This window comes from Hyperolius riggenbachi, chromosome 5 (genome assembly GCF_040937935.1).
Source record: "Hyperolius riggenbachi isolate aHypRig1 chromosome 5, aHypRig1.pri, whole genome shotgun sequence".
Classification (NCBI taxonomy): domain Eukaryota; kingdom Metazoa; phylum Chordata; class Amphibia; order Anura; family Hyperoliidae; genus Hyperolius; species Hyperolius riggenbachi.
In genome coordinates, this window is record NC_090650.1 from 357,050,926 (window position 1) to 357,069,579 (window position 18,654).

General features: G+C 43.1%; 1 protein-coding gene across 1 annotated transcript in view; it reads left to right on the forward strand.

The window, feature by feature from the left end:
• PREX2 (phosphatidylinositol-3,4,5-trisphosphate dependent Rac exchange factor 2) overlaps nt 1-18,654 on the forward strand; it is a 415,237-nt gene that overhangs the window by 266,368 nt on the left and 130,215 nt on the right. Inside the window, exons 26-30 of the mRNA XM_068237470.1 lie at nt 2,525-2,701; nt 3,527-3,621; nt 6,308-6,390; nt 10,523-10,613; nt 13,139-13,267. Coding sequence (XP_068093571.1) covers nt 2,525-2,701; nt 3,527-3,621; nt 6,308-6,390; nt 10,523-10,613; nt 13,139-13,267 — 575 coding nt within the window. The remainder of the gene's footprint in view (nt 1-2,524; nt 2,702-3,526; nt 3,622-6,307; nt 6,391-10,522; nt 10,614-13,138; nt 13,268-18,654) is intronic.

Sequence of the window (18,654 nt, forward strand, 5' to 3'; positions counted from 1 at the left end):
TCCATTAGTGTTTCCTAACGATCCTTTCCGGTCGATTATACAAATGATCAAAAATTAATAATCGTCCAGTGTATTGTATCATTAGCCCAGCTTGTATGCAAGTCAGTATTTTTTTCCAGTTTTTTAAGGTAAAAGTTGGAGGGTCAGCCTTTTATGGGGATCGGCTTATATGCGAGTATATACGGTAAGCATACAAATGGTATTGGTATGGTAGTAAGCAAAGGTTGCCTGGTGGATGATCCTGCTTTGGGGTCCCTAGCCTATTATGGGTGGGAGCAAGCAGTGCATGGCACTCTGTTTGTGCAAGAAGTTTCTTTTATATCTTGTAAAAACTAAAACTTATTGATCTGGAGATTTAAAGGACCACTGTTGCGAAAATCTTAAAATGTAAAATATATGTTAACACCAAGAGTTATGTTTCTTCCAGAGTAAAATGAGCCATAAATTACTTTTCTCCTATGTTGCTGTCACTTACAGTAAGTAGTAGAAATCTGACATTATCGGCAGGTTTTGGGCTAATCCATCTCTCCATAAGAGATTCTCAGCATGGCCTTTATTCTTTATAAAGACACTCCCTGAAAAAGATTTATACAAAGATGCTGGCCAGCTTCCCTGCTCACTGTACTCTTTTTTGGCAATTGGACTGAGCAACCGCCATTCACTAAGTGCTTTTGAAAATAAAGAAAACCCAGAGAACCCCTCGTGAGGAGATGGGCTAGTCCAAAACCTGTTGGTTCTGTCAGATTTCTACCACTTACCGTAAGTGACAGCAACATAGTAGAAAAGTAATTTAGGACTCATTTTACTCTGGAAGAAACATACTTCTTATTTGTATACGTTTGCATGTATTTTAAATTTGAAGATTTTTGTGACAAAGGTCCTTTATGTACAGATTTGTGCTTATATACAAGCCAATGTGTAACATGTTTTTACTGTGACATTCTAAGGTGTGGTAAGAATAACAATAAAAATAATATATGAGATGCCCACATGAAACAATAGTTCAGCAAGTAATAATGAGAGAGTGACAGAAAAAGCCATTTAACCTCTACAGTAATAACTCAATAAGAACGCTGTATAGATTGCCTATAACTGCACACATGTTCACTCACTGTGTACATACTGACTGCGTCCGACCTTTGATTCATCATCAGTTCTCTCCATCTGGCAATTACCTTGGAGCAAATTGTGTTAAGGAAATGAAAACCCCCAAAGGATCTAGTTAAAGGATCTGCATGGAGAAAACAGGAAAATAGAGGTTATAGCAGGCAGGGTGTGAAGTGTTTATTTAGCTCATATTGTTCGCAGCTTGGAGGACTGGCAAACACAAAGGCAGCTTAATCTAAGCATGTGGGGATTCTATAGGGGGTTATTATCAGTTTTCCCCTACAAGCCAGGTTGGTAATATTGAGGATTCTGTATCATGCCTGAGAACTTGTCAGCAGGATGTGTAGAAACATATTCAGCGCTGACACTTTACACAATTATAGTTGACAGAATTTGTTCTCAGCACTGTGACAAGGGATTTCAGACAAGACCAGAATATCAGCATATGCTGACTAAAACACTGGGGAGCCAATCAGGGATCTAGGATGGCTTACTCTCTTGAGGGTCCAGCTGGGAGTATCTCGGAGGGTGATCTGTCACAGGTCCTCTAATGAAGTCTTTGCCACCACAGTCAGGAATCAGCCTGATCAGCCATACTGTGCACATTACAGCCGAGGCACATTTTGTTCTGGTTTCATTTGCTTTTAATCATTTTATTGTGAAAAATTGGCATATTTCATAAGTGTCTGAACATCTGTAGATTGCAAACAGACTCTTCTTCTTCTTATTATTATTATTATTAACCCAAGTGACAGCTGGTATCTGTTTGATAGAACCAAATTGTTCCTCTCTTAAGCAAGACGATAAATTAGATTCAAATGTTAACCTAAGGGGTGTATTTATCATATAATTCATTCATTTATCCTATATATTATATATTAAACCTCTTTCGACACTGTACACTTGGAGGATAACTGCTTATGATGTCAGTCACACCTTCCCCATGGTCCATGCCTCTAGCAAGTTAGACCATCTCCACTTCCTGGTCACTTATGGACTAAAACCACGCCCTGTCTGAGCTGCAAAGGAGCAGTGACCCATAAACGAAAAGTGCTATACAAGTGTTAATATTTACACCTAAAACCAACTTTATTTATATCAAAAACTAACACACAGAGACATCTGTACTGAACATGTTGCTCAGTTTCATATTTGCAATACCATTTAATACTAATTTCAAAGCTGTAGAGTTGGCAGATTGCTTATGATGTTGACTCACACCTTCACACGGCCCATGCCCCTATAGTGTTACGCCACTCCCACTGTTCATCCACCCACAGATCACCCAATCATCTCTTTTCTACCATGCAATTCTTCTGCTAGAAAGGCAATTGTAAGCATTAATCCTTGTAGAGTAAGTATTTTCTTGTTAAAGTGTACTTTGAACATCAATCACATATACGTGTTTTCTTTATAGATTGTTGTCGTCAATAACATGTTCTCCTAAATGTGACCGCAAGACGGAGACGTTAATAGCGGTGGACAGTGACAACGAGAGGGGAGAGAAGAATGGGAAGAGGGTCTGCTTCAATGTCGCAGGGGATGAGCAGGAGGACTCAGGCCATGATACCATCAGCAACAGAGATTCTTACAGGTGATCTACCCCTTCTGTCATACAAACAAGAATATTTTTAGCACACTATTTATAAGTTGGCATTTTGGCTACCTCAAGGTTTCTGCTATTTTTGGTTGGTAATAAAAGCTTAGGAATAATTAGAACACACAAGAGAAGAAAAAAGAAAGGGACACGGAGCCCGATCTGGTGTAGAACGTCAGATGGTCGGGAAAATTCTTAAGAAAGATAAGGTACTCACAAGTCTGGGTTGCTAGGCTAGCAACCACCGTCGGCACATGTGGAGAAGTACTGTCCCCACTCTGTCTTTTGTGGGTTCACCGGTCGCAGCTCCAAAAGGGATTTATGATGAAATCATAAACTTGAACCCCATATCTTGTGGTGATAGATAACAGCGGGCAGATGTAGGAGGATCCCAAATGATCATCAATAGTACAATGGCTATATGCATATATGGTGGGTGTCAGCCCCAGGCTTCACATAGCGTTACTTGGGCATATTATTGACCTGATGAAGCGGCATTGAGCCGTGAAACGCGTTGTCCATTGTGCTGAAATAAAATTAGTGTTTCTTATATACGCCTAATTAGTCTTCTTTAAGGTGGGCTGACACTCAGCTTATATGCATATAACCATTGTACTATTGATGATCATTTGGGTGCCTCCTATATCTGCCTGCAGCTTAGGAAAGATAGATTTGGTGTTACTTCCCTTTATATTCTTTATATATATATATATATATATATATATATATATATATATATATATAGTGTTGATCTGTAACTTGATATTGCTAGCTATTGACATCTGATAGGTGCCTATAGCTTAATGCCTTTTGTATCAACAGTGACTGCAACAGCAACAGAAACTCAGTGGCCTCCTTTACCAGTGCGTGCAGCAGCCAGTGTAGCTCATACCTGCACAGCGACGACATGGACTCTGGTAAGTGTATTTGTTGTCATTGTTTTATTTCCTATTGTACAAGATATTTTCACAGGAACACTATTTTAACAGAATATGGGTGAGATTTTTTTTGCCTCCAGTTGCTGATTGACTAAGGGCCAATACTTTTTATGAGAAAACACACTGGGCTAAATCCACTAAATATCAATAAGACTGGCAATTTTATCAGTAGTTGCGCCAACGATGAAGCAAGAATTGCGCAATGAGTGCAACCAGCATTACCTGAGTAACTTGTGATATGCTATTTGCTTAGGGCATGATAGCCTAGCAAGGTAACCGTTAACCAGATAATGTGGGTTACTCTAATTGCGCAATGTGCACAACAGAATAGCGTTGCAGTAAAAGAAAAAGTCACCCCGAAGATCGGGAAGGTTTTGCCACAGTAGAACCCTGTGGGAGTGATTCCACAGCAGCGTCACGATCAACGCTGCCAGCCACATATTTGCCGCAATTCTGGAGCAATCGCATTGAAGGCAATTAGTGGCAATTGTTTAAAAGGAAATACATTTGGCAGCCACCATATTTCTCTTAGTTCAGGTGTTTTTTTAGCACGCGTGTGTGTGTGTGTGTACATTGTTGTCCGTGCGTGCGTGTTTGTGTGTGTGTGTATACATTGTTATGAGTTTGTTTGTGTGTGTGTGTGTGTATGTTGTTGTGTGTGCATGTATGAGCGTGTGTGTGTGTGTATACGTTATTGTACATGCATGTGTGTGTATATATGTTGTTGTACATGCATGCGAGTATGTGTGTGTGTGTGTGTATGTTGTTGTGGTGTGTGTGTGTGTGTATGAGCGTGTGTGTGTGTATTCGTTGTTGTACATGCATGCGTGTGTGTGTATACTGTATATGTTGTTGTGCATGTGTGTGTGTGTGTACGTTGTTGTGTGTTGTTGTGTGTCTGTGTATGTGTGTGTGTGTATGAGCGCGTGTGTGTGTATACGTTGTTGTACATGCATGCGTGTGTGTGTATATATGTTGTTGTGCGTGCATGCGTGTATGTGTGTGTGTACATTGTTGTGCGTGTGTGTGCGTGTGTACGTTGTGTGTGCGTGCATGCGTGAGTACGTTGTTGTGTGTGCGTGCATGCTTGTGTGTGTGTGCGTGTGCACGTTGTTGTGTGTGCGTGCATGCGTGTATGTGTGTGTGTACATTGTTGTGCGTGTGTGTGTGTGCGTGTGTACGTTGTGTGTGCGTGCATGCGTGTGTACGTTGTTGTGTGTGCGTGCATGCTTGTGTGTGTGTGCGTGTGCACGTTGTTGTGTGTGCGTGCATGTGTGTATGTGTGCGGTTTGTAAATTCTGATACCCTCAGCACTCAACATGTGTGTCTCGACATTCTCACAATATGCACTTCCTTATGGAAGCCGGTGTTTGCCAAGTACCATCTGGTATTTGAAGGACTGCTTGACACAAACGCATTTATTAGCAGTACATGTTAATACTCAATAAATGCTTTTTATTCATTTTTATGCTCTTCATTATTTGATTTTTTTTTTTGCTATCTTGTATATTGTTTTCTGAAACCAGACACTTGTTGCAATATGCCGACAGTGCCCTGGCTTAAGCTTGGTACATTCATCCAATTTTAATTTGCCGATTCCTGGCCAATTTTACCACCTCCATGTAGTATGAGGGCCAACAGATTGTGTAGGTAAGCACGGTGGCGTAGTGGTTAGCCCTCTCGCCTTACAACGCTGGGTTTCCGGTTTTTAATCCCAGCCAGGTCAACATCTGCAAGGAGTTTGAATGTTTTCCCCGTGTCTGCGTTGGGTTTCCTCTGTGCATGCTGGTTTCCTCCCTTATCCCAAAATCATACAGATAGGTTAATTGGCTTCCCCCTAAATTGGCCCTAGACTATGATACATACAGTACACTACACTATATAGACATAAGACTAAGGTAGGGATTAGATTGTGAGCCCCTCTGAGGGACAGTTAAGTGACAAGACAATATATACTCTGTACAGCACTGCATAAGATGTTGGCGCTATATAAATAGTAAATAATGAGAATAACAATAAGCTCTCTTACTACATGGAAGTGTTTAAATTCACCAATCAAAATGGATGTGTGTACCAGGCTTAAAGAGGAACTCCAGTGAAAATAATGTAATAAATAAAAGTGCTTAATTTTTACAATAATTATGTATAAATGATTTAGTCAGTGTTTGCCCATTGTAAAATCTTTCCTCTCCCAGATTCACATTCTGACATTTACCACATGGTGACATTTTTACTGCTGGCAGGTGATGTCAGTGGAAGGAGATGCTGCTTGCTTTTTTGGCAGTTGGACCCAGCTGTAAAGAGCTGTTATTTCCTACACTGCAATGAGGTTCACAGACATGGTCCTAACATCACACTGTGGGGAGGGGTTTCACCACAATATCAGCCATACAGAGCCCCCTGGTGATCTGTTTGGGAAAAAGAAAATATTTCTCATAGGAAAGGGGGTATCAGCTACTGATTGGGATGAAGTTCAATTCTTGGTCACGGTTTCTCTTTAAGATTTAAGCCTGGAAGTGTGTGTGTGTGTACATGTGCGTACGTGTGTGTGCGTGCGTGCGTGCGTGCGTGCGTGCGTGCGTGTGTGTGTGTGTGTGTGTGTGTGTGTGTGTAACAGCATTTGAAGAGCAATAGCTGAATATGTACAATATTATGTATTTCCCAGGGGATGAGCTGCCATTAAGTGTGAGGATCTCCCATGAGAAGCAGGACAAATTACACAGCTGCTTGGAGCACCTCTTCAGTCAGGTGAGTGATTAACAATCAAACAGACACATTTGTAAATCAATTTCAGTAAAGGTGGCCATACACAGGCAGATGCCCAACCAACATGGCCTGAAGCTAGATCCCGCTCTGATCGGAATCTGTTCAGAGAAGGATCGATTCCCTCCACACACACAGCTTGAAATGTATTTAACATCTATCGAACTGCAGCGTTGCATTACTTGATGTAGTGCAACGCTATGGGCCATCAATCTATTGCTGCTCCCGACCGCCCCCCCCCCCCCCCCCGCCCCTTCACCACCACCACGCTATTGCCCATCAATCTATTGCTACACCCACCTCCACTACCACCAATTGATTGGGATTTTCCATCCGACCGCCCAATTTGCCAAGCAGCAGTAATTATGTGTGGCTGCTCACAGTGAAGATTTGCTACAGGTTTCTATTGGGAGTGATAACACAGTGTTTTTGATGCTTGGCCAGCAGATGGATTTCTTTAGCTTTTCCACCTTCCTGTCCAGCACTGCACATTCAAAATAAAAGGCTGAACTAATATTTTTTCTCAGCTGGGCTCAGTCTAACAAATCCTTACCTATAAATGTGTAATAGTAAATGTACATGGCTGCTTGACTAGCAGTCCCCCTTCAGCTCTTGCTCCTGACAGGTGCTTTTACGGTTCATTAAATGCTATTAAACACCATAGTAATGGTATAGCAGGGCATTTCTGAACACAGTGGAAAACAAATAAACAAGAACATTCTCTTTTATGTTTTTACTCACTGTGCTCAGACATTACCAACGCAGTGTACATAAGGACCATATTCAAAGTATGGTGCTGCGAGACAGAAATATTGGGGTATATTCATTACACTATGTTATAATTTACTGGGCATTACACTAATTATGTAATTAAGTTTACATATTCCTGATTATACACACAACACAAGTGTTGCTTGTGTAACGTGTTGTGTATACATTACGAGTTACGCAAATTGCGCAACCTTCATTTCATAATTTGTGTAATGTGTAGTATAATTACCGTATAACATATATTATCAGTAAAATTGATAAATATACCTTATTATCCCTTTGGTTAATGATGGACAAAGCCTAGTATTTGGCAAAGGTTAGGAAGGAGGTTAGTGTTGGGTAAAGGTTAGGGAGGAAGGTTAGTGTTGGGTAAAGGAGGAAGGTTAGTGTTGGGTAGAGGTTAGGGAGGAGGTTAATGTTGGGTAAAGTTTAGGGAGGAGGTTAGTGATGGGTAAAGGTTAGGGAGGAAGGTTAGTGTTGGGTATAGGTTAGGGAGGAGGTTAGTATTGGGTAAAGGTTAGGGAGGAAGGTTAGTGTTGGGTAAAGGTTAGGGAGGAAGGTTAGTGTTGGGCAAAGGTTAGGGAAGAGGTTAGTGTTGGGTAGAGGTTAGGGAGGAGGTTAGTGTTGGTTGGGTAAAGGTTAGGGAGGAAGGTTAGTGTTGGGTAAAGGTTAGGGAGGAAGGTTAATGTTGGGTAAAGGTTAGGGAGGAGGGAAGAGGTTAGTGTTGGGTAGAGGTTAGTGATGGGTAAAGGTTAGGGAGGAGGTTAGTGTTGGGTAAAGGTTAGGGAGGAATGTTAGTGTTGGGTAAAGGTTAGCGAGGAAGGTTAATGTTGGGTAAAGGTTAGGGAGGAGGTTAGTGTTTGGCAAAGGTAAGGGAAGAGGTTAGTGTTGGGTAGAGGTTAGGGAGGAGGTTAGTGTTGGGTAAAGGTTAGGGAGGAAGGTTAGTGTTGGGTAAAGGTTAGGGAGGAAGGTTAATGTTGGGTAAAGGTTACGGAGGAGGTTAGTGTTTGGCAAAGGTAAGGGTAGAGGTTAGTGTTGGGTAAAGGTTAGGGAGGAGGTTAGTGTTGGGTAGAGGTTAGGGAGGAGATTAGTGTTGGGTAAAGGTTAGGGAGGAAGATTTGTGTTGAGTAAAGGTTAGGGAGGAGGTTAGTGTTGGGTAAAGGTTAGGGAGGAAGGTTAGTGTTGGGCAAAGGTTAGGGAGGAAGGTTAGTGTTGGGTAGAGGTTAGGGAGGAGGTTAGCGTTGGGTAAAGGTTAGGGAGGAGGTTAGTGTTGGGTGAAGGTTAGGGAGGAAGGTTAGTGTTTGGCAAAGTTTAGGGCGGAGGTTAGTGTTGGGTAACAGTTAGGGAAGAGTTTAGTGTTGGGTAAAAGGTTAGGGAGGAAGGTTAGTGTTGGGTAAAGGTTAGGGAGGAGGTTAGTGTTGGGTAAAGGTAAGGGAGGAAGGTTAGTGTTGGGCACAGAGAGGAGTAGGATAATGCTGGCGATGGTACATGGGTATAAGCGGGGCGGCGCACGCAGAAAAATGGGTGTGGTCATGAACCAGAATGTGGGTGTGGTCGTGGGTGGAGACAAGTTTACATGAAGTTAGCAAAGGTGGGACATTAGATTAGGACAGTGGTGGCGAACCTTTTGGAGGTCGAGTGCCCAAACTGCAAAGTCACTTTACTATCACAAAGTGCCAACAGCAATTTAAACTAAATACAAACGTTTTAACTCATACATGAACATTATGGAAAATCCAAGTTGAAAATAAACTATGAAGATAAACAATTTCATCCATCCGACTCCTGAAAAATGTATTCATTTTTTTTAGAACCTCCCAGTTTCATTTTCTGTTTTAAAAAGCTGAAAAAGTAGGTTTAATGCTATTGTCTCATATGATGATGATTCAGCTTTTTCCATAGTCTCGCAGTTAGCAATCATGTGACCGCCAACAAGACAAATTCAGCAATCATGAGGCCCCCCCAACAAGACAAATTCAGCAATCATGAGGCCCCCAACAAGACAAATTCAGCAGTCATGAGGCACATAAATAGACAGCATTTCACATAAATAGGCAGAATGCCCCCTTAACATGGTAGACACCTCTCACCTGGCAGCAGTTCCCCAAAATACACTCAATCTGACAGCAGTGGTTCCCCAAAAATAGGTAGCCCCAGGCCTACTTAGACCGCTGTAAATTCATGTCAATTTGGCCTCACCCATGACAACACCCACATTCTGGTGCATGGTCACTCCCATTTCTCATCTGAAGTGCCCCGAATCTCTTAGGATCCTAGCAACGCCCCTGACTGTACAGCCAAGATTATATAGACGGAACAGAGGCGCCAAAAAGTGTAAAATAAGATAAAAACGTTTAAAAATCGGGGGGGTGATGGGTGGATCCACCTCTCCCGCAGGTAAACAAGCGGAGATGTTGATTTTTCAACACATAAAAAGTTTATTCATACACTCCAAACAATAATGCAACGCGTTTCGCGGGTTCAAACTATAAGCTGACAGACCCTGTACACAAGTGTTATACTCCGCACTCATAGCCTGATGAAGTGGGTTTGAACCCGCGAAACGCGTTGCATTATTGTTTGGAGTGTATGAATAAACTTTTTATGTGTTGAAAAATCAACATCTCCGCTTGTTTACCTGCGGGAGAGGTGGATCCACCCATCACCCCCCCGATTTTTAAACGTTTTTATCTTATTTTACACTTTTTGGCGCCTCTGTTCCGTCTATACGAAACTGTCCACCCTTGGTGGAGGGGTTTGGCCCCTTTCTTTCCTTACTACAGAGAGCGACTTTTTAACCCTGAGTGGGGACAGGTCTAATCTCCCCACCTGCATATAAAGTGGTTGCCTGGAAGGCAACCTACGTTTGTGAGTATAAAATCTATTATACTACTACAATTCAAATTTTCAAAACATACTGCACCATATCGGGCTCTCGGTGTTCCCCTCCCTTATATAGCCAAGATTATATGGTTAGTGGCCAACTTCAGGATTATGTTAGGAGTGTTGCAGACTGTTACCCATAGGTTAGGGGTGAAGGCTACTATTAGGTATAGGTTGGTAGTCAAAGGTCAGGAGTGAAGGATAGTGTGTTAGCTTAGTGTTAGCGTTAGTGCCCATCCACACGCATCAGTCATGCACACTAACCTTTACATAGTTCATATTGCTGAGCATTGGGAGCCTCTTGGGGGTTTTGCGCATTTTGTACACAATGCTGTACACATGCCAGTGTCACACAAGGGAGACCTGTTATCCTTGTCTCATAATTTATTTTTTTCAGATGAAGCAGTAAATGCGTTTGTCCTTTGTCATGATGAAGATTTCACATTGCTTTGCATCATAACAGGTGGAGTCCATTACAAACCTTCTCAGGGGACCGGCAGTTGCGAGGGCATTTGAACAAACAAAATATTTCACACCAGGACGAGGTCTGCAAGGTATTGCCAGTTACATACAGCTTATCTACATATTTATTAATTTTTCCATAAATTGAAGCTGCTCTGTATCGGTTGTGTCCCTCACTGTGTCACCACTGTCTCTCAGCGTATCACAATTAAATAGCCCCTTTAAATACATTTTTCCAGTCATATAATATTTAGTCACATGACCAAATCAATTGGAACCTAATCTTGTTATGAATGGCTGCTTTCTAATAACAAATGTAAACACAGTACTGCAGATGGGCTGCTGCTTACTCATTTCTACATGACTGCAGGTGACGCCGCTTTCTTGGGCGGCGACACGTTTCAGGTGGCATCCCGACCACCCCCCTCCCTCCTAGGCTGACCACCCTGCTCCCTCCTGGGCTGACCACCCCGCTCCCTCCGTGGTCGCTCACCCCCTCCCTCCCTGGCCACCGCTAGATTACCTTGTTTAAATAAGCGGTGGCCGCCTCCTGCAGCAGGGCAGGCTCGCCGGGTCCCCCTTGGTTCGCCTGCTTGCTTGAAGACCACAGATCCACGTGCTGTGAAGAGAGGACAGCAGCTACCATAGCGTATATAGCATATATACCATATATACTGTATATACCATATATAGTATATACCATAGCGTAAAGTAATTACTTCTGGAATACGGGCTATGGGAACTGCTCTCCTTTCCTCCTGTAGCGGCTCTGCGGATCACGCAGATCTGTGGTCTTCAAGCAGGCAGGCGAAACGAGGGGGACCCGGTGAGCCTGCCCTGCTGCAGGAGGCGGCCACTGCTTGTTTACATGAGGTAATCTAGTGGTGGCCAAAGATAGAGGAGGGAGCAGGCTGGCCACCTACCTGGCTAAGCTACAGTATACTGAGGGCAACTATACTAGCTACTTATACTGGGGCAACATCCTCACAAGTTTGCCTCAGGCAGCAAAAGGTCTAGAACCGGCCCTGAACTCAAAAGAAGCAGAACATTACATTGTATGATTTAGTAGAAGCAAAAATCCAGAGTATTGCATTATTGATTAAAATTTCATTTTCTTGCACTTTTTTTTTTAAGAACACTTGGATAGAAGTAGAATGCCACTGTAAACAGCTCTTCCCAAATCTGAGATCGCTGACTGAATCAGTAAATAAAGCCCAAATAAAACTTGACATTTTTATCACTTGGCCGGGAAGAACCGTATCTGCACTGTACTACAGTTCATAGCTGCATTAGGTAAAAGTGCCTTTACCTAATCATTGGCTTCTTCAGCTACTGCTAGCATGGATGGCTGCACACATTAACTCAACATAATGGCTATCATTCATAAAGCGTTCCCGCATACGGAAATGCTAAAGACAGCCAACTTTACCGAGCACTGAGCAAAATGTTTATTCATATAGGCTGTTTCCGCATGCGAAGCTGACTTTTCCGAGCAGAGCGATAAATCACCGCATTCGGCGGTGATTCTATGCGGAAATGTAACAAAATGTCAATTCATAAAAACTAACGCAGGCGGTATGCGGACGGGGATTACCGCTACGATAGGCATGCGGAGTACATGTAAGTGAATGGGAAAGACCTCCCAAGCAGCAGCAGAGAGAACACCGCATGGAGGGACTCGGCCAGCTTCTCCTGTTTCCGCATGCCTACCGACAGCTTACAGCGGGATATCTCCGCACTCATATCACAACAGGCAACTTTTCTATGAATGACCACCCAGAAGGTTGAAATACCGACAGCGGTGTTTCCCCGCACGGATTTTGGTTACCGACAACACTTTTATGAATGATAGCCAATGTGTCATCGTTAAGATGTGATTCCTTACTGATAAACTGTGTCAGTTTCAGAAGCAGACATGATATGATAAAGCCCTAAAAATGTTTGTTGTTGTTGAGATAATTCTTTGTTGTAGCGCCAATGCTGATCTTTAGTATTAAAACATCAGACATGGCCCCATGGTATCACAAGAAAAAGATTTTACGCCACACACATCTTCTTTTAGTCCAGGCATGTCCAAAGTCCGGCCTGGGAACCAAATGCGGCACATAGAGGGGATCTAATCGCCTTAGAGGGGATCTATATTTGCACAAAAATTTGAAGCACAATTGAAGAAAAAATAAAGTCATGATCTGCATACTAGTACTGGTTAAATTGCAGAGAAGGTATTTAAAGCAGAGGATAAAAACAACTAGGAAGAAGTATTTATTAAAAGGAAGTGAGCCATGTCACCCTCTATAATCACCCTCTATTCTTCTCACCTCACTGCTTCACACCGGAGCCAGAGGCTAACGTCAAACAAGCTTGTAGAGATCCTGGTTTCACGTTCTCAAGACGCCCCCTCAGTTTTTTCCATTTTCTTCCTGCTTGTTTAATATCAGCAGCTGTTACTTATATTGCAGCTGATAGAAAATGTATATAAACTTCACAAAAAGCAGCTATTTCTTCATTTGTCTGCGTTACGGAGTGACAATGATGAATAATCTTAGCACAGTAAAACTTCTTATATCCAGATGTGAGTTTTCCAACTGTCACTCTTTCTGTTTTATGTTCTCTATAGAATTCCAACAGGAAATGGAGCCTAAATTAAGCTGTCCGAAGCGGTTACGACTTCATATTAAGCAGGACCCCTGGAATCTGCCAAGCAGCGCCCGAGTTCTCGCGCAGAACATGAAGAAGTTTGTAGAAGGTAAGTTATGCGTGTCAAGAAACTTGCATGTTTATCAGTAAAAATAAACCTCAACATGGGAGACTGTAAAGATGTTCCTTTACGAAAAAGTATGTTTTATATCAGCATTGAGCTTTTAGTCTGCTTCCCGCAGGAATTCTGTGTGCAATAGCACAATCTGCTGGTTCGTTTTGCAATGGTCAGCTGACTCAAAGGTCTTTGCGTTGCTTCTGACACAGATAAGATCCATTCTTTAAGAATGAATACCACAGATAGATCATGGTGACCCAGAACCACCTGGAGGGATAAAAGGCTAAAAGAGACCAAAAAAACACTCTAAAATCAAAGGTAAATGTAATTTTGCCTTCTAAAACAGAAGGTATTTGGGATAATTCAGCTTTACGTGAGCAACTGTGGCTACCCATGATGCATCACTCCAGAATATCAATAGATATGGTAACTTCTGCTTTAAAAAATAAAAATTACATTCTTTAAATAACCACCATTGCAAAATAATGTAAAATGTAAAATACATGTACACATATACAGATAAGAAGTACATTTTTTCCAGAGTAAAATGAGCCATAAATTACTTTCTCCTATGTTGCTGTCATTTACAGCAGGTAGTAAAAATCTGACAGAAGCGACAGGGCTAGTCCACCTTCATGGGGGATTCTCAGCATGGCCTTTATTTTTTATAAAGACACTTCCTGAAAAGGATTTATACAATGATGCTGGCCATCCTCCCTGCTCACAGCACACTTTTTTGGCAGTTGGATGGAGCAACTGCCATTTGCTAAGTGCTTTTAAAAATAAAGAAAACCCTGAGTACCCCCCATAAGAAGATAGGCTACTACAAAACCTGTCGGTAATGTCAGATTTCTACTACCTACTGTAAGTGACAGCAACATAAGAGGAACGTAATTTATGGCTCATTTTACTCTGTAAGAAATGGACTTCTTATTTGAATATGTTTACATGTATTTTAAATTTTACGATTTTTCGCGATAGTGGTCCTTTAACCTTCCTGGCGGTAAGCCCGAGCTGAGCTCGGGGTAAGCCGCCGGAAGGCACCGCTCAGGCCCCGCTGGGCCGATTTGCATAATTTTTTTTTTGCTGCACGCAGCTAGCACTTTGCTAGCTGCGTGCAGTGCCCGATCGCCGCCGCTATCCGCCGCTATCCGTCGCGCCGCAGCCGCCCCCCCCCCCCAGACCCCGTGCGCTGCCTGGCCAATCAGTGCCAGGCAGCTCTATGGGGTGGATCGGAATCCCCTTTGACGTCACGACGTCGATGACGTCGGTGACGTCATCCCGCCCCGTCGCCATGGCGACTGGGGAAGCCCTCCGGGAGATCCCGTTCTTTGAACGGGATCTCCGGATCTCCGATCGCCGGCGGCGATCGGAGGGGCTGGGGGGATGCCGCTGAGCAGCGGCTATCATGTAGCGAGACTTTGTCTCGCTACATGAAAAAAAAAAAAAAAAATTTAAAAAAAAAGATTTGCTGCCCCCTGGCGATTTTTTTGCAAACCGCCAGGAGGGTTAAAGAAATCCCTCACTTTAGGCTGAACTTGGAACCCTAGTAACTTCCTCTTTTTATGGTTATCCATGAAAGAAGCAAGTAGAACTTGGCTTCCCCAGCAGGTGGCACAACTAAGTATGATGGTGTCCCATAGCAAAATCATTATTCTGCCCCCAACCTCCATTTAAAATGATTTTTGGGTGCTTTCATACTTATCCTTGCAATCTCCGGCACCACTTTTTTCTTTTTTAGCTTTTTCATATTTATGATTTCTCGCGCCTGTTTCTTTTTTTGTTTTGTTTGTGTTTTACATGTTATCTGTAACTGCCCATTGACCAGGCCACTGTACAATTCTTACAGCTTCTTAGGTGCAAAAACATCAGGAACTGTACAGTGCTGTGTGTCAGTGGATGACTGCAGAAGGCAGGTGGCTACATTTGATATTGGTGTTGAGGGGGAGATTTGTTTACGGGAGGGTGGGAATATTGGCCAAACTTGTAACGGGTATTATTTAAACCCGGAGGTCACAATGGAGGTAGGGGAGAAGGGGTACTCTGTACTGCAGGGATGGGAACATCAAAGTTTTTTAGGTGGCCTCCATGTTTTTTTAGCTACACCTCTGCACAGTATGCTGTGTAAGCTAGACTTGATATATGCCATGTATAGACAGTATAAGTGCCATTTCTTCTGTGCTGTATTTGCCATATCTGAAAACAATATTTCATTGTGCCGAGCGGAACATATTCACATGCGGCGTATTTCCATGAAGGTTGCAGTGTCAGCACTTACTCTAATGTGTTTTGATGGTGGTGGAGGGCGTCTGGAGAAGATTTATAGGTATGTTTATTTTCCTGAAATCCAGATGAGATTAAAGCCATGGTTATCTGCTTTCAGCAGTCTAATTTAGCTCCGCAAGACTTATTTCCCACAGCTGAAGATCTTCAATATGAGAGAGATGCCCTAAACCATCAGAAAGTTTCTTTTGATTAGGCTTGTGTGTGAAAGACGTCTCTGATCCTGGCACACGGAATGGAGAATGAAACCGGCGGGAAGCAGCTGCCAGAAATGTAGCAAGACTTTCTGAAGATTTCTATCAGCAGTGCTGTGCTCCATATAGAAAGACCAAAGAGTTGGAGAAATAATCAGCCTTGTCTTTTCAGCAAGGAGGATATAGAACAATGTTATTTTCTACAGTACAAAATGCTATATAGAAAAAAGTATACATGCAGATCTTTTAGTCCATATAATGAAAGATCTTTTGTTAAAGAGGCCATCCACGCATAGATTGCCACCCAATCCCTTGCTGATATGATAAGATAGGGATTGCATGACCGCCATACACTGCACACAGATTTTCAAAAGATTTCACCATGAAATCTATTGAAAGCTAGTTTCACTTTAAAGGGAACCTGAAACGATTAAAATTATTTAAATTAAACACATGACGTAGCTGCAAATGATTATTACATACTAACCTTGCCGTCAGTTTCTCTCAGAAGCTCATTATTTTTTTCTTACAGTGATCCCTTCCAGTTCTGACAATATTTTGTCAGAACTGAAATATACCAGTTGCTGTCAGTTATATATCAGCAGCTGTCAGTTACAACTGAATGTGCAAGGTAATGTCCATGTTTCCCTATGGCTCAAGTGGGCGATATTACAGTTTAACAGTGTGCTGACCAGGAAGCTGTTATGGGGTAATGGCCATTTTTAAAATGGAAGACAGAGAATTCCATTGATCACAGTGGACAAATGGGATGCAGAAGAGGAGTAAGAGATTAAGCAGTAGGCTACACAAGAGGTAAGTATGACCTGTGTATGGTTATTTTGACTTTTTATTTTCAGTTCAGGTTCTCTTTAAAGGACCACTATCGCGAAAAAAGTAGGCAGTTAAAATCTGACAGAAACGACCGGTTTTGGGCCAGTCTATCTCTTCATGGGAGATTCTCAGGGTTTTCTTTGTTTTCAACAGCATTTCCTGAAAAGCTCCTCCCAGCTAGGGGCCTGTCCCTCAGTGGCTTCATGCAAGTTCCAAGCCAATTACTCAGAAAATGCCAGTGCTACAAGATCAGCATTGAAGCTTAGTATTTCTTTATCTACACTGTACAATTTTCTGTCAGATCGGATCTATTAGACAGATCTATTAGATAATTTCCAACCTGTCCAATCGGATTGCGTTAGATTTTGCAATAGAATTTTGGGTACTCATCAAAGCAAAATCTATTGCACAATTGATCTGAAATAATTTGGACGTCTACACATGATACAATTTCTTATTAGATCTATCTAATAGATCCGTCTATCTGATGGAAAATTGTACCGTGTTGATGAGGCTTAACTCTAGGCTTCCTTTAAATGAATACTAATAGTGATGGCCATGTCTAGCAGAACTCATGGAGAAGCATGTACTGTGTTTGATCATCTGATAGATTTGCAAAGCTCTGGTTTGCTGTGATCACATCCTGCTTTAGCAAATGATCAGGACTAGCAAATCAGAGACTTAGGGCTGGTTCAGATGGACGTCTGCGTGGCGTCGCGTTTGGAGGCGTTGTGGCGGCTGCGCAGTCAGGCTTTCAGTAGCCTTCGCGTCGCGTTCCGATGCCGTCGCGTTTTTTGTTCCCCTAGGGAGCCGTCGCGGTTGGCCGCCCCCTGGAAGCTACATGTCGCTTCCAGGTGCAGCTCGAACGCTCGCGAAAATCGGGACCCGAACGCCTCGATCGTGCAAACGCGCGCAAAAGCTCGGTGTAAACGCTCCCATTCACTTGAATGGGAGCGTTTACCGCGATGTTCCGAACGCTTGCGGTAAACGCTCCGCAAGCGTCCGTCTGAACCAGCCCTTAAGGTTGCCATACATCAGGCGACTTGGTGGCCGATCAACCATCTAATTCGATTATTATAATCGGATCAGAACAAAATCGGTGGCATCAAGAGCATGCCCGATCAACTATGTTACCAATTTCATACAGAAACTGGTCGCATGTATCGATTGGACATGTTGCAAGATGTAGGGCCGACATGCTCACTCGGGTGCGCGGCCGTAACGGCGTGTGATATCGGAGTGAGCGACAATTGAGAGGAAACTGCTGGTGCTGTCCCCCCTAGTGAACAATGTGCCCTGTGGTGCCCCGTGCAGTATACTTTACCTGTCAGTGTCTGCTGCTGGCTCTGTACTCTGTTTTCTGTCCATACGCTCCCCACGTGGTTGCCGGTGTATACATGGGTGCGTGTGTGTGATGTCACACAGGCACCCATGTTACGCCGGCAACAACGTGGTGCGCGTGTATGCAGATGGGGGATGGAGTACAGAGCCAGCAGCAGACTCCGACAAGTAAAGTATACTGCATGGGGAACATTTTACATTAAGGGGGACAGCACCAGGGTCGACAAGGCGGTGGATGCAATGTCATATGGCCGATTCCCAAGAGATTTCATGTTGAAATCAATCGAGAACCGTCATGCAGTGTATGAGCAGGCAATAGATCTCTCTCAGATTCGATCAGAGCAGGGGTGTCAAACTCAAATACACAGTGGGCCGAAATTGAGCTCTGGGACCAAGTTGCGGGCCAACCTCTATATCTAGTGGCCACCTCACTCCCTTATACAGTTCCCTGGTGTCTAATAGGCCCCCTCCCTCCCCATACAGTTCCTTGGTGTCTAATACTGTCCCCACCCCCTCCCCATATGGCTTCCCTGGTGAACTAGGGCTTAGCCTCCAATATAGTTTCTCTGGTGGTCCTACATGGGCCAAACATAATGCAAAACCACCTGAATGCCAAATCTGATGTCTTCAAGGGCCAGATTTGGCCACGGGCCGGAGTTTGACATGTATGGATCAGAGAGAGATTTTTCTCATGGTCGATCTGCCCATAAATCGTCTGATTTATGGGCA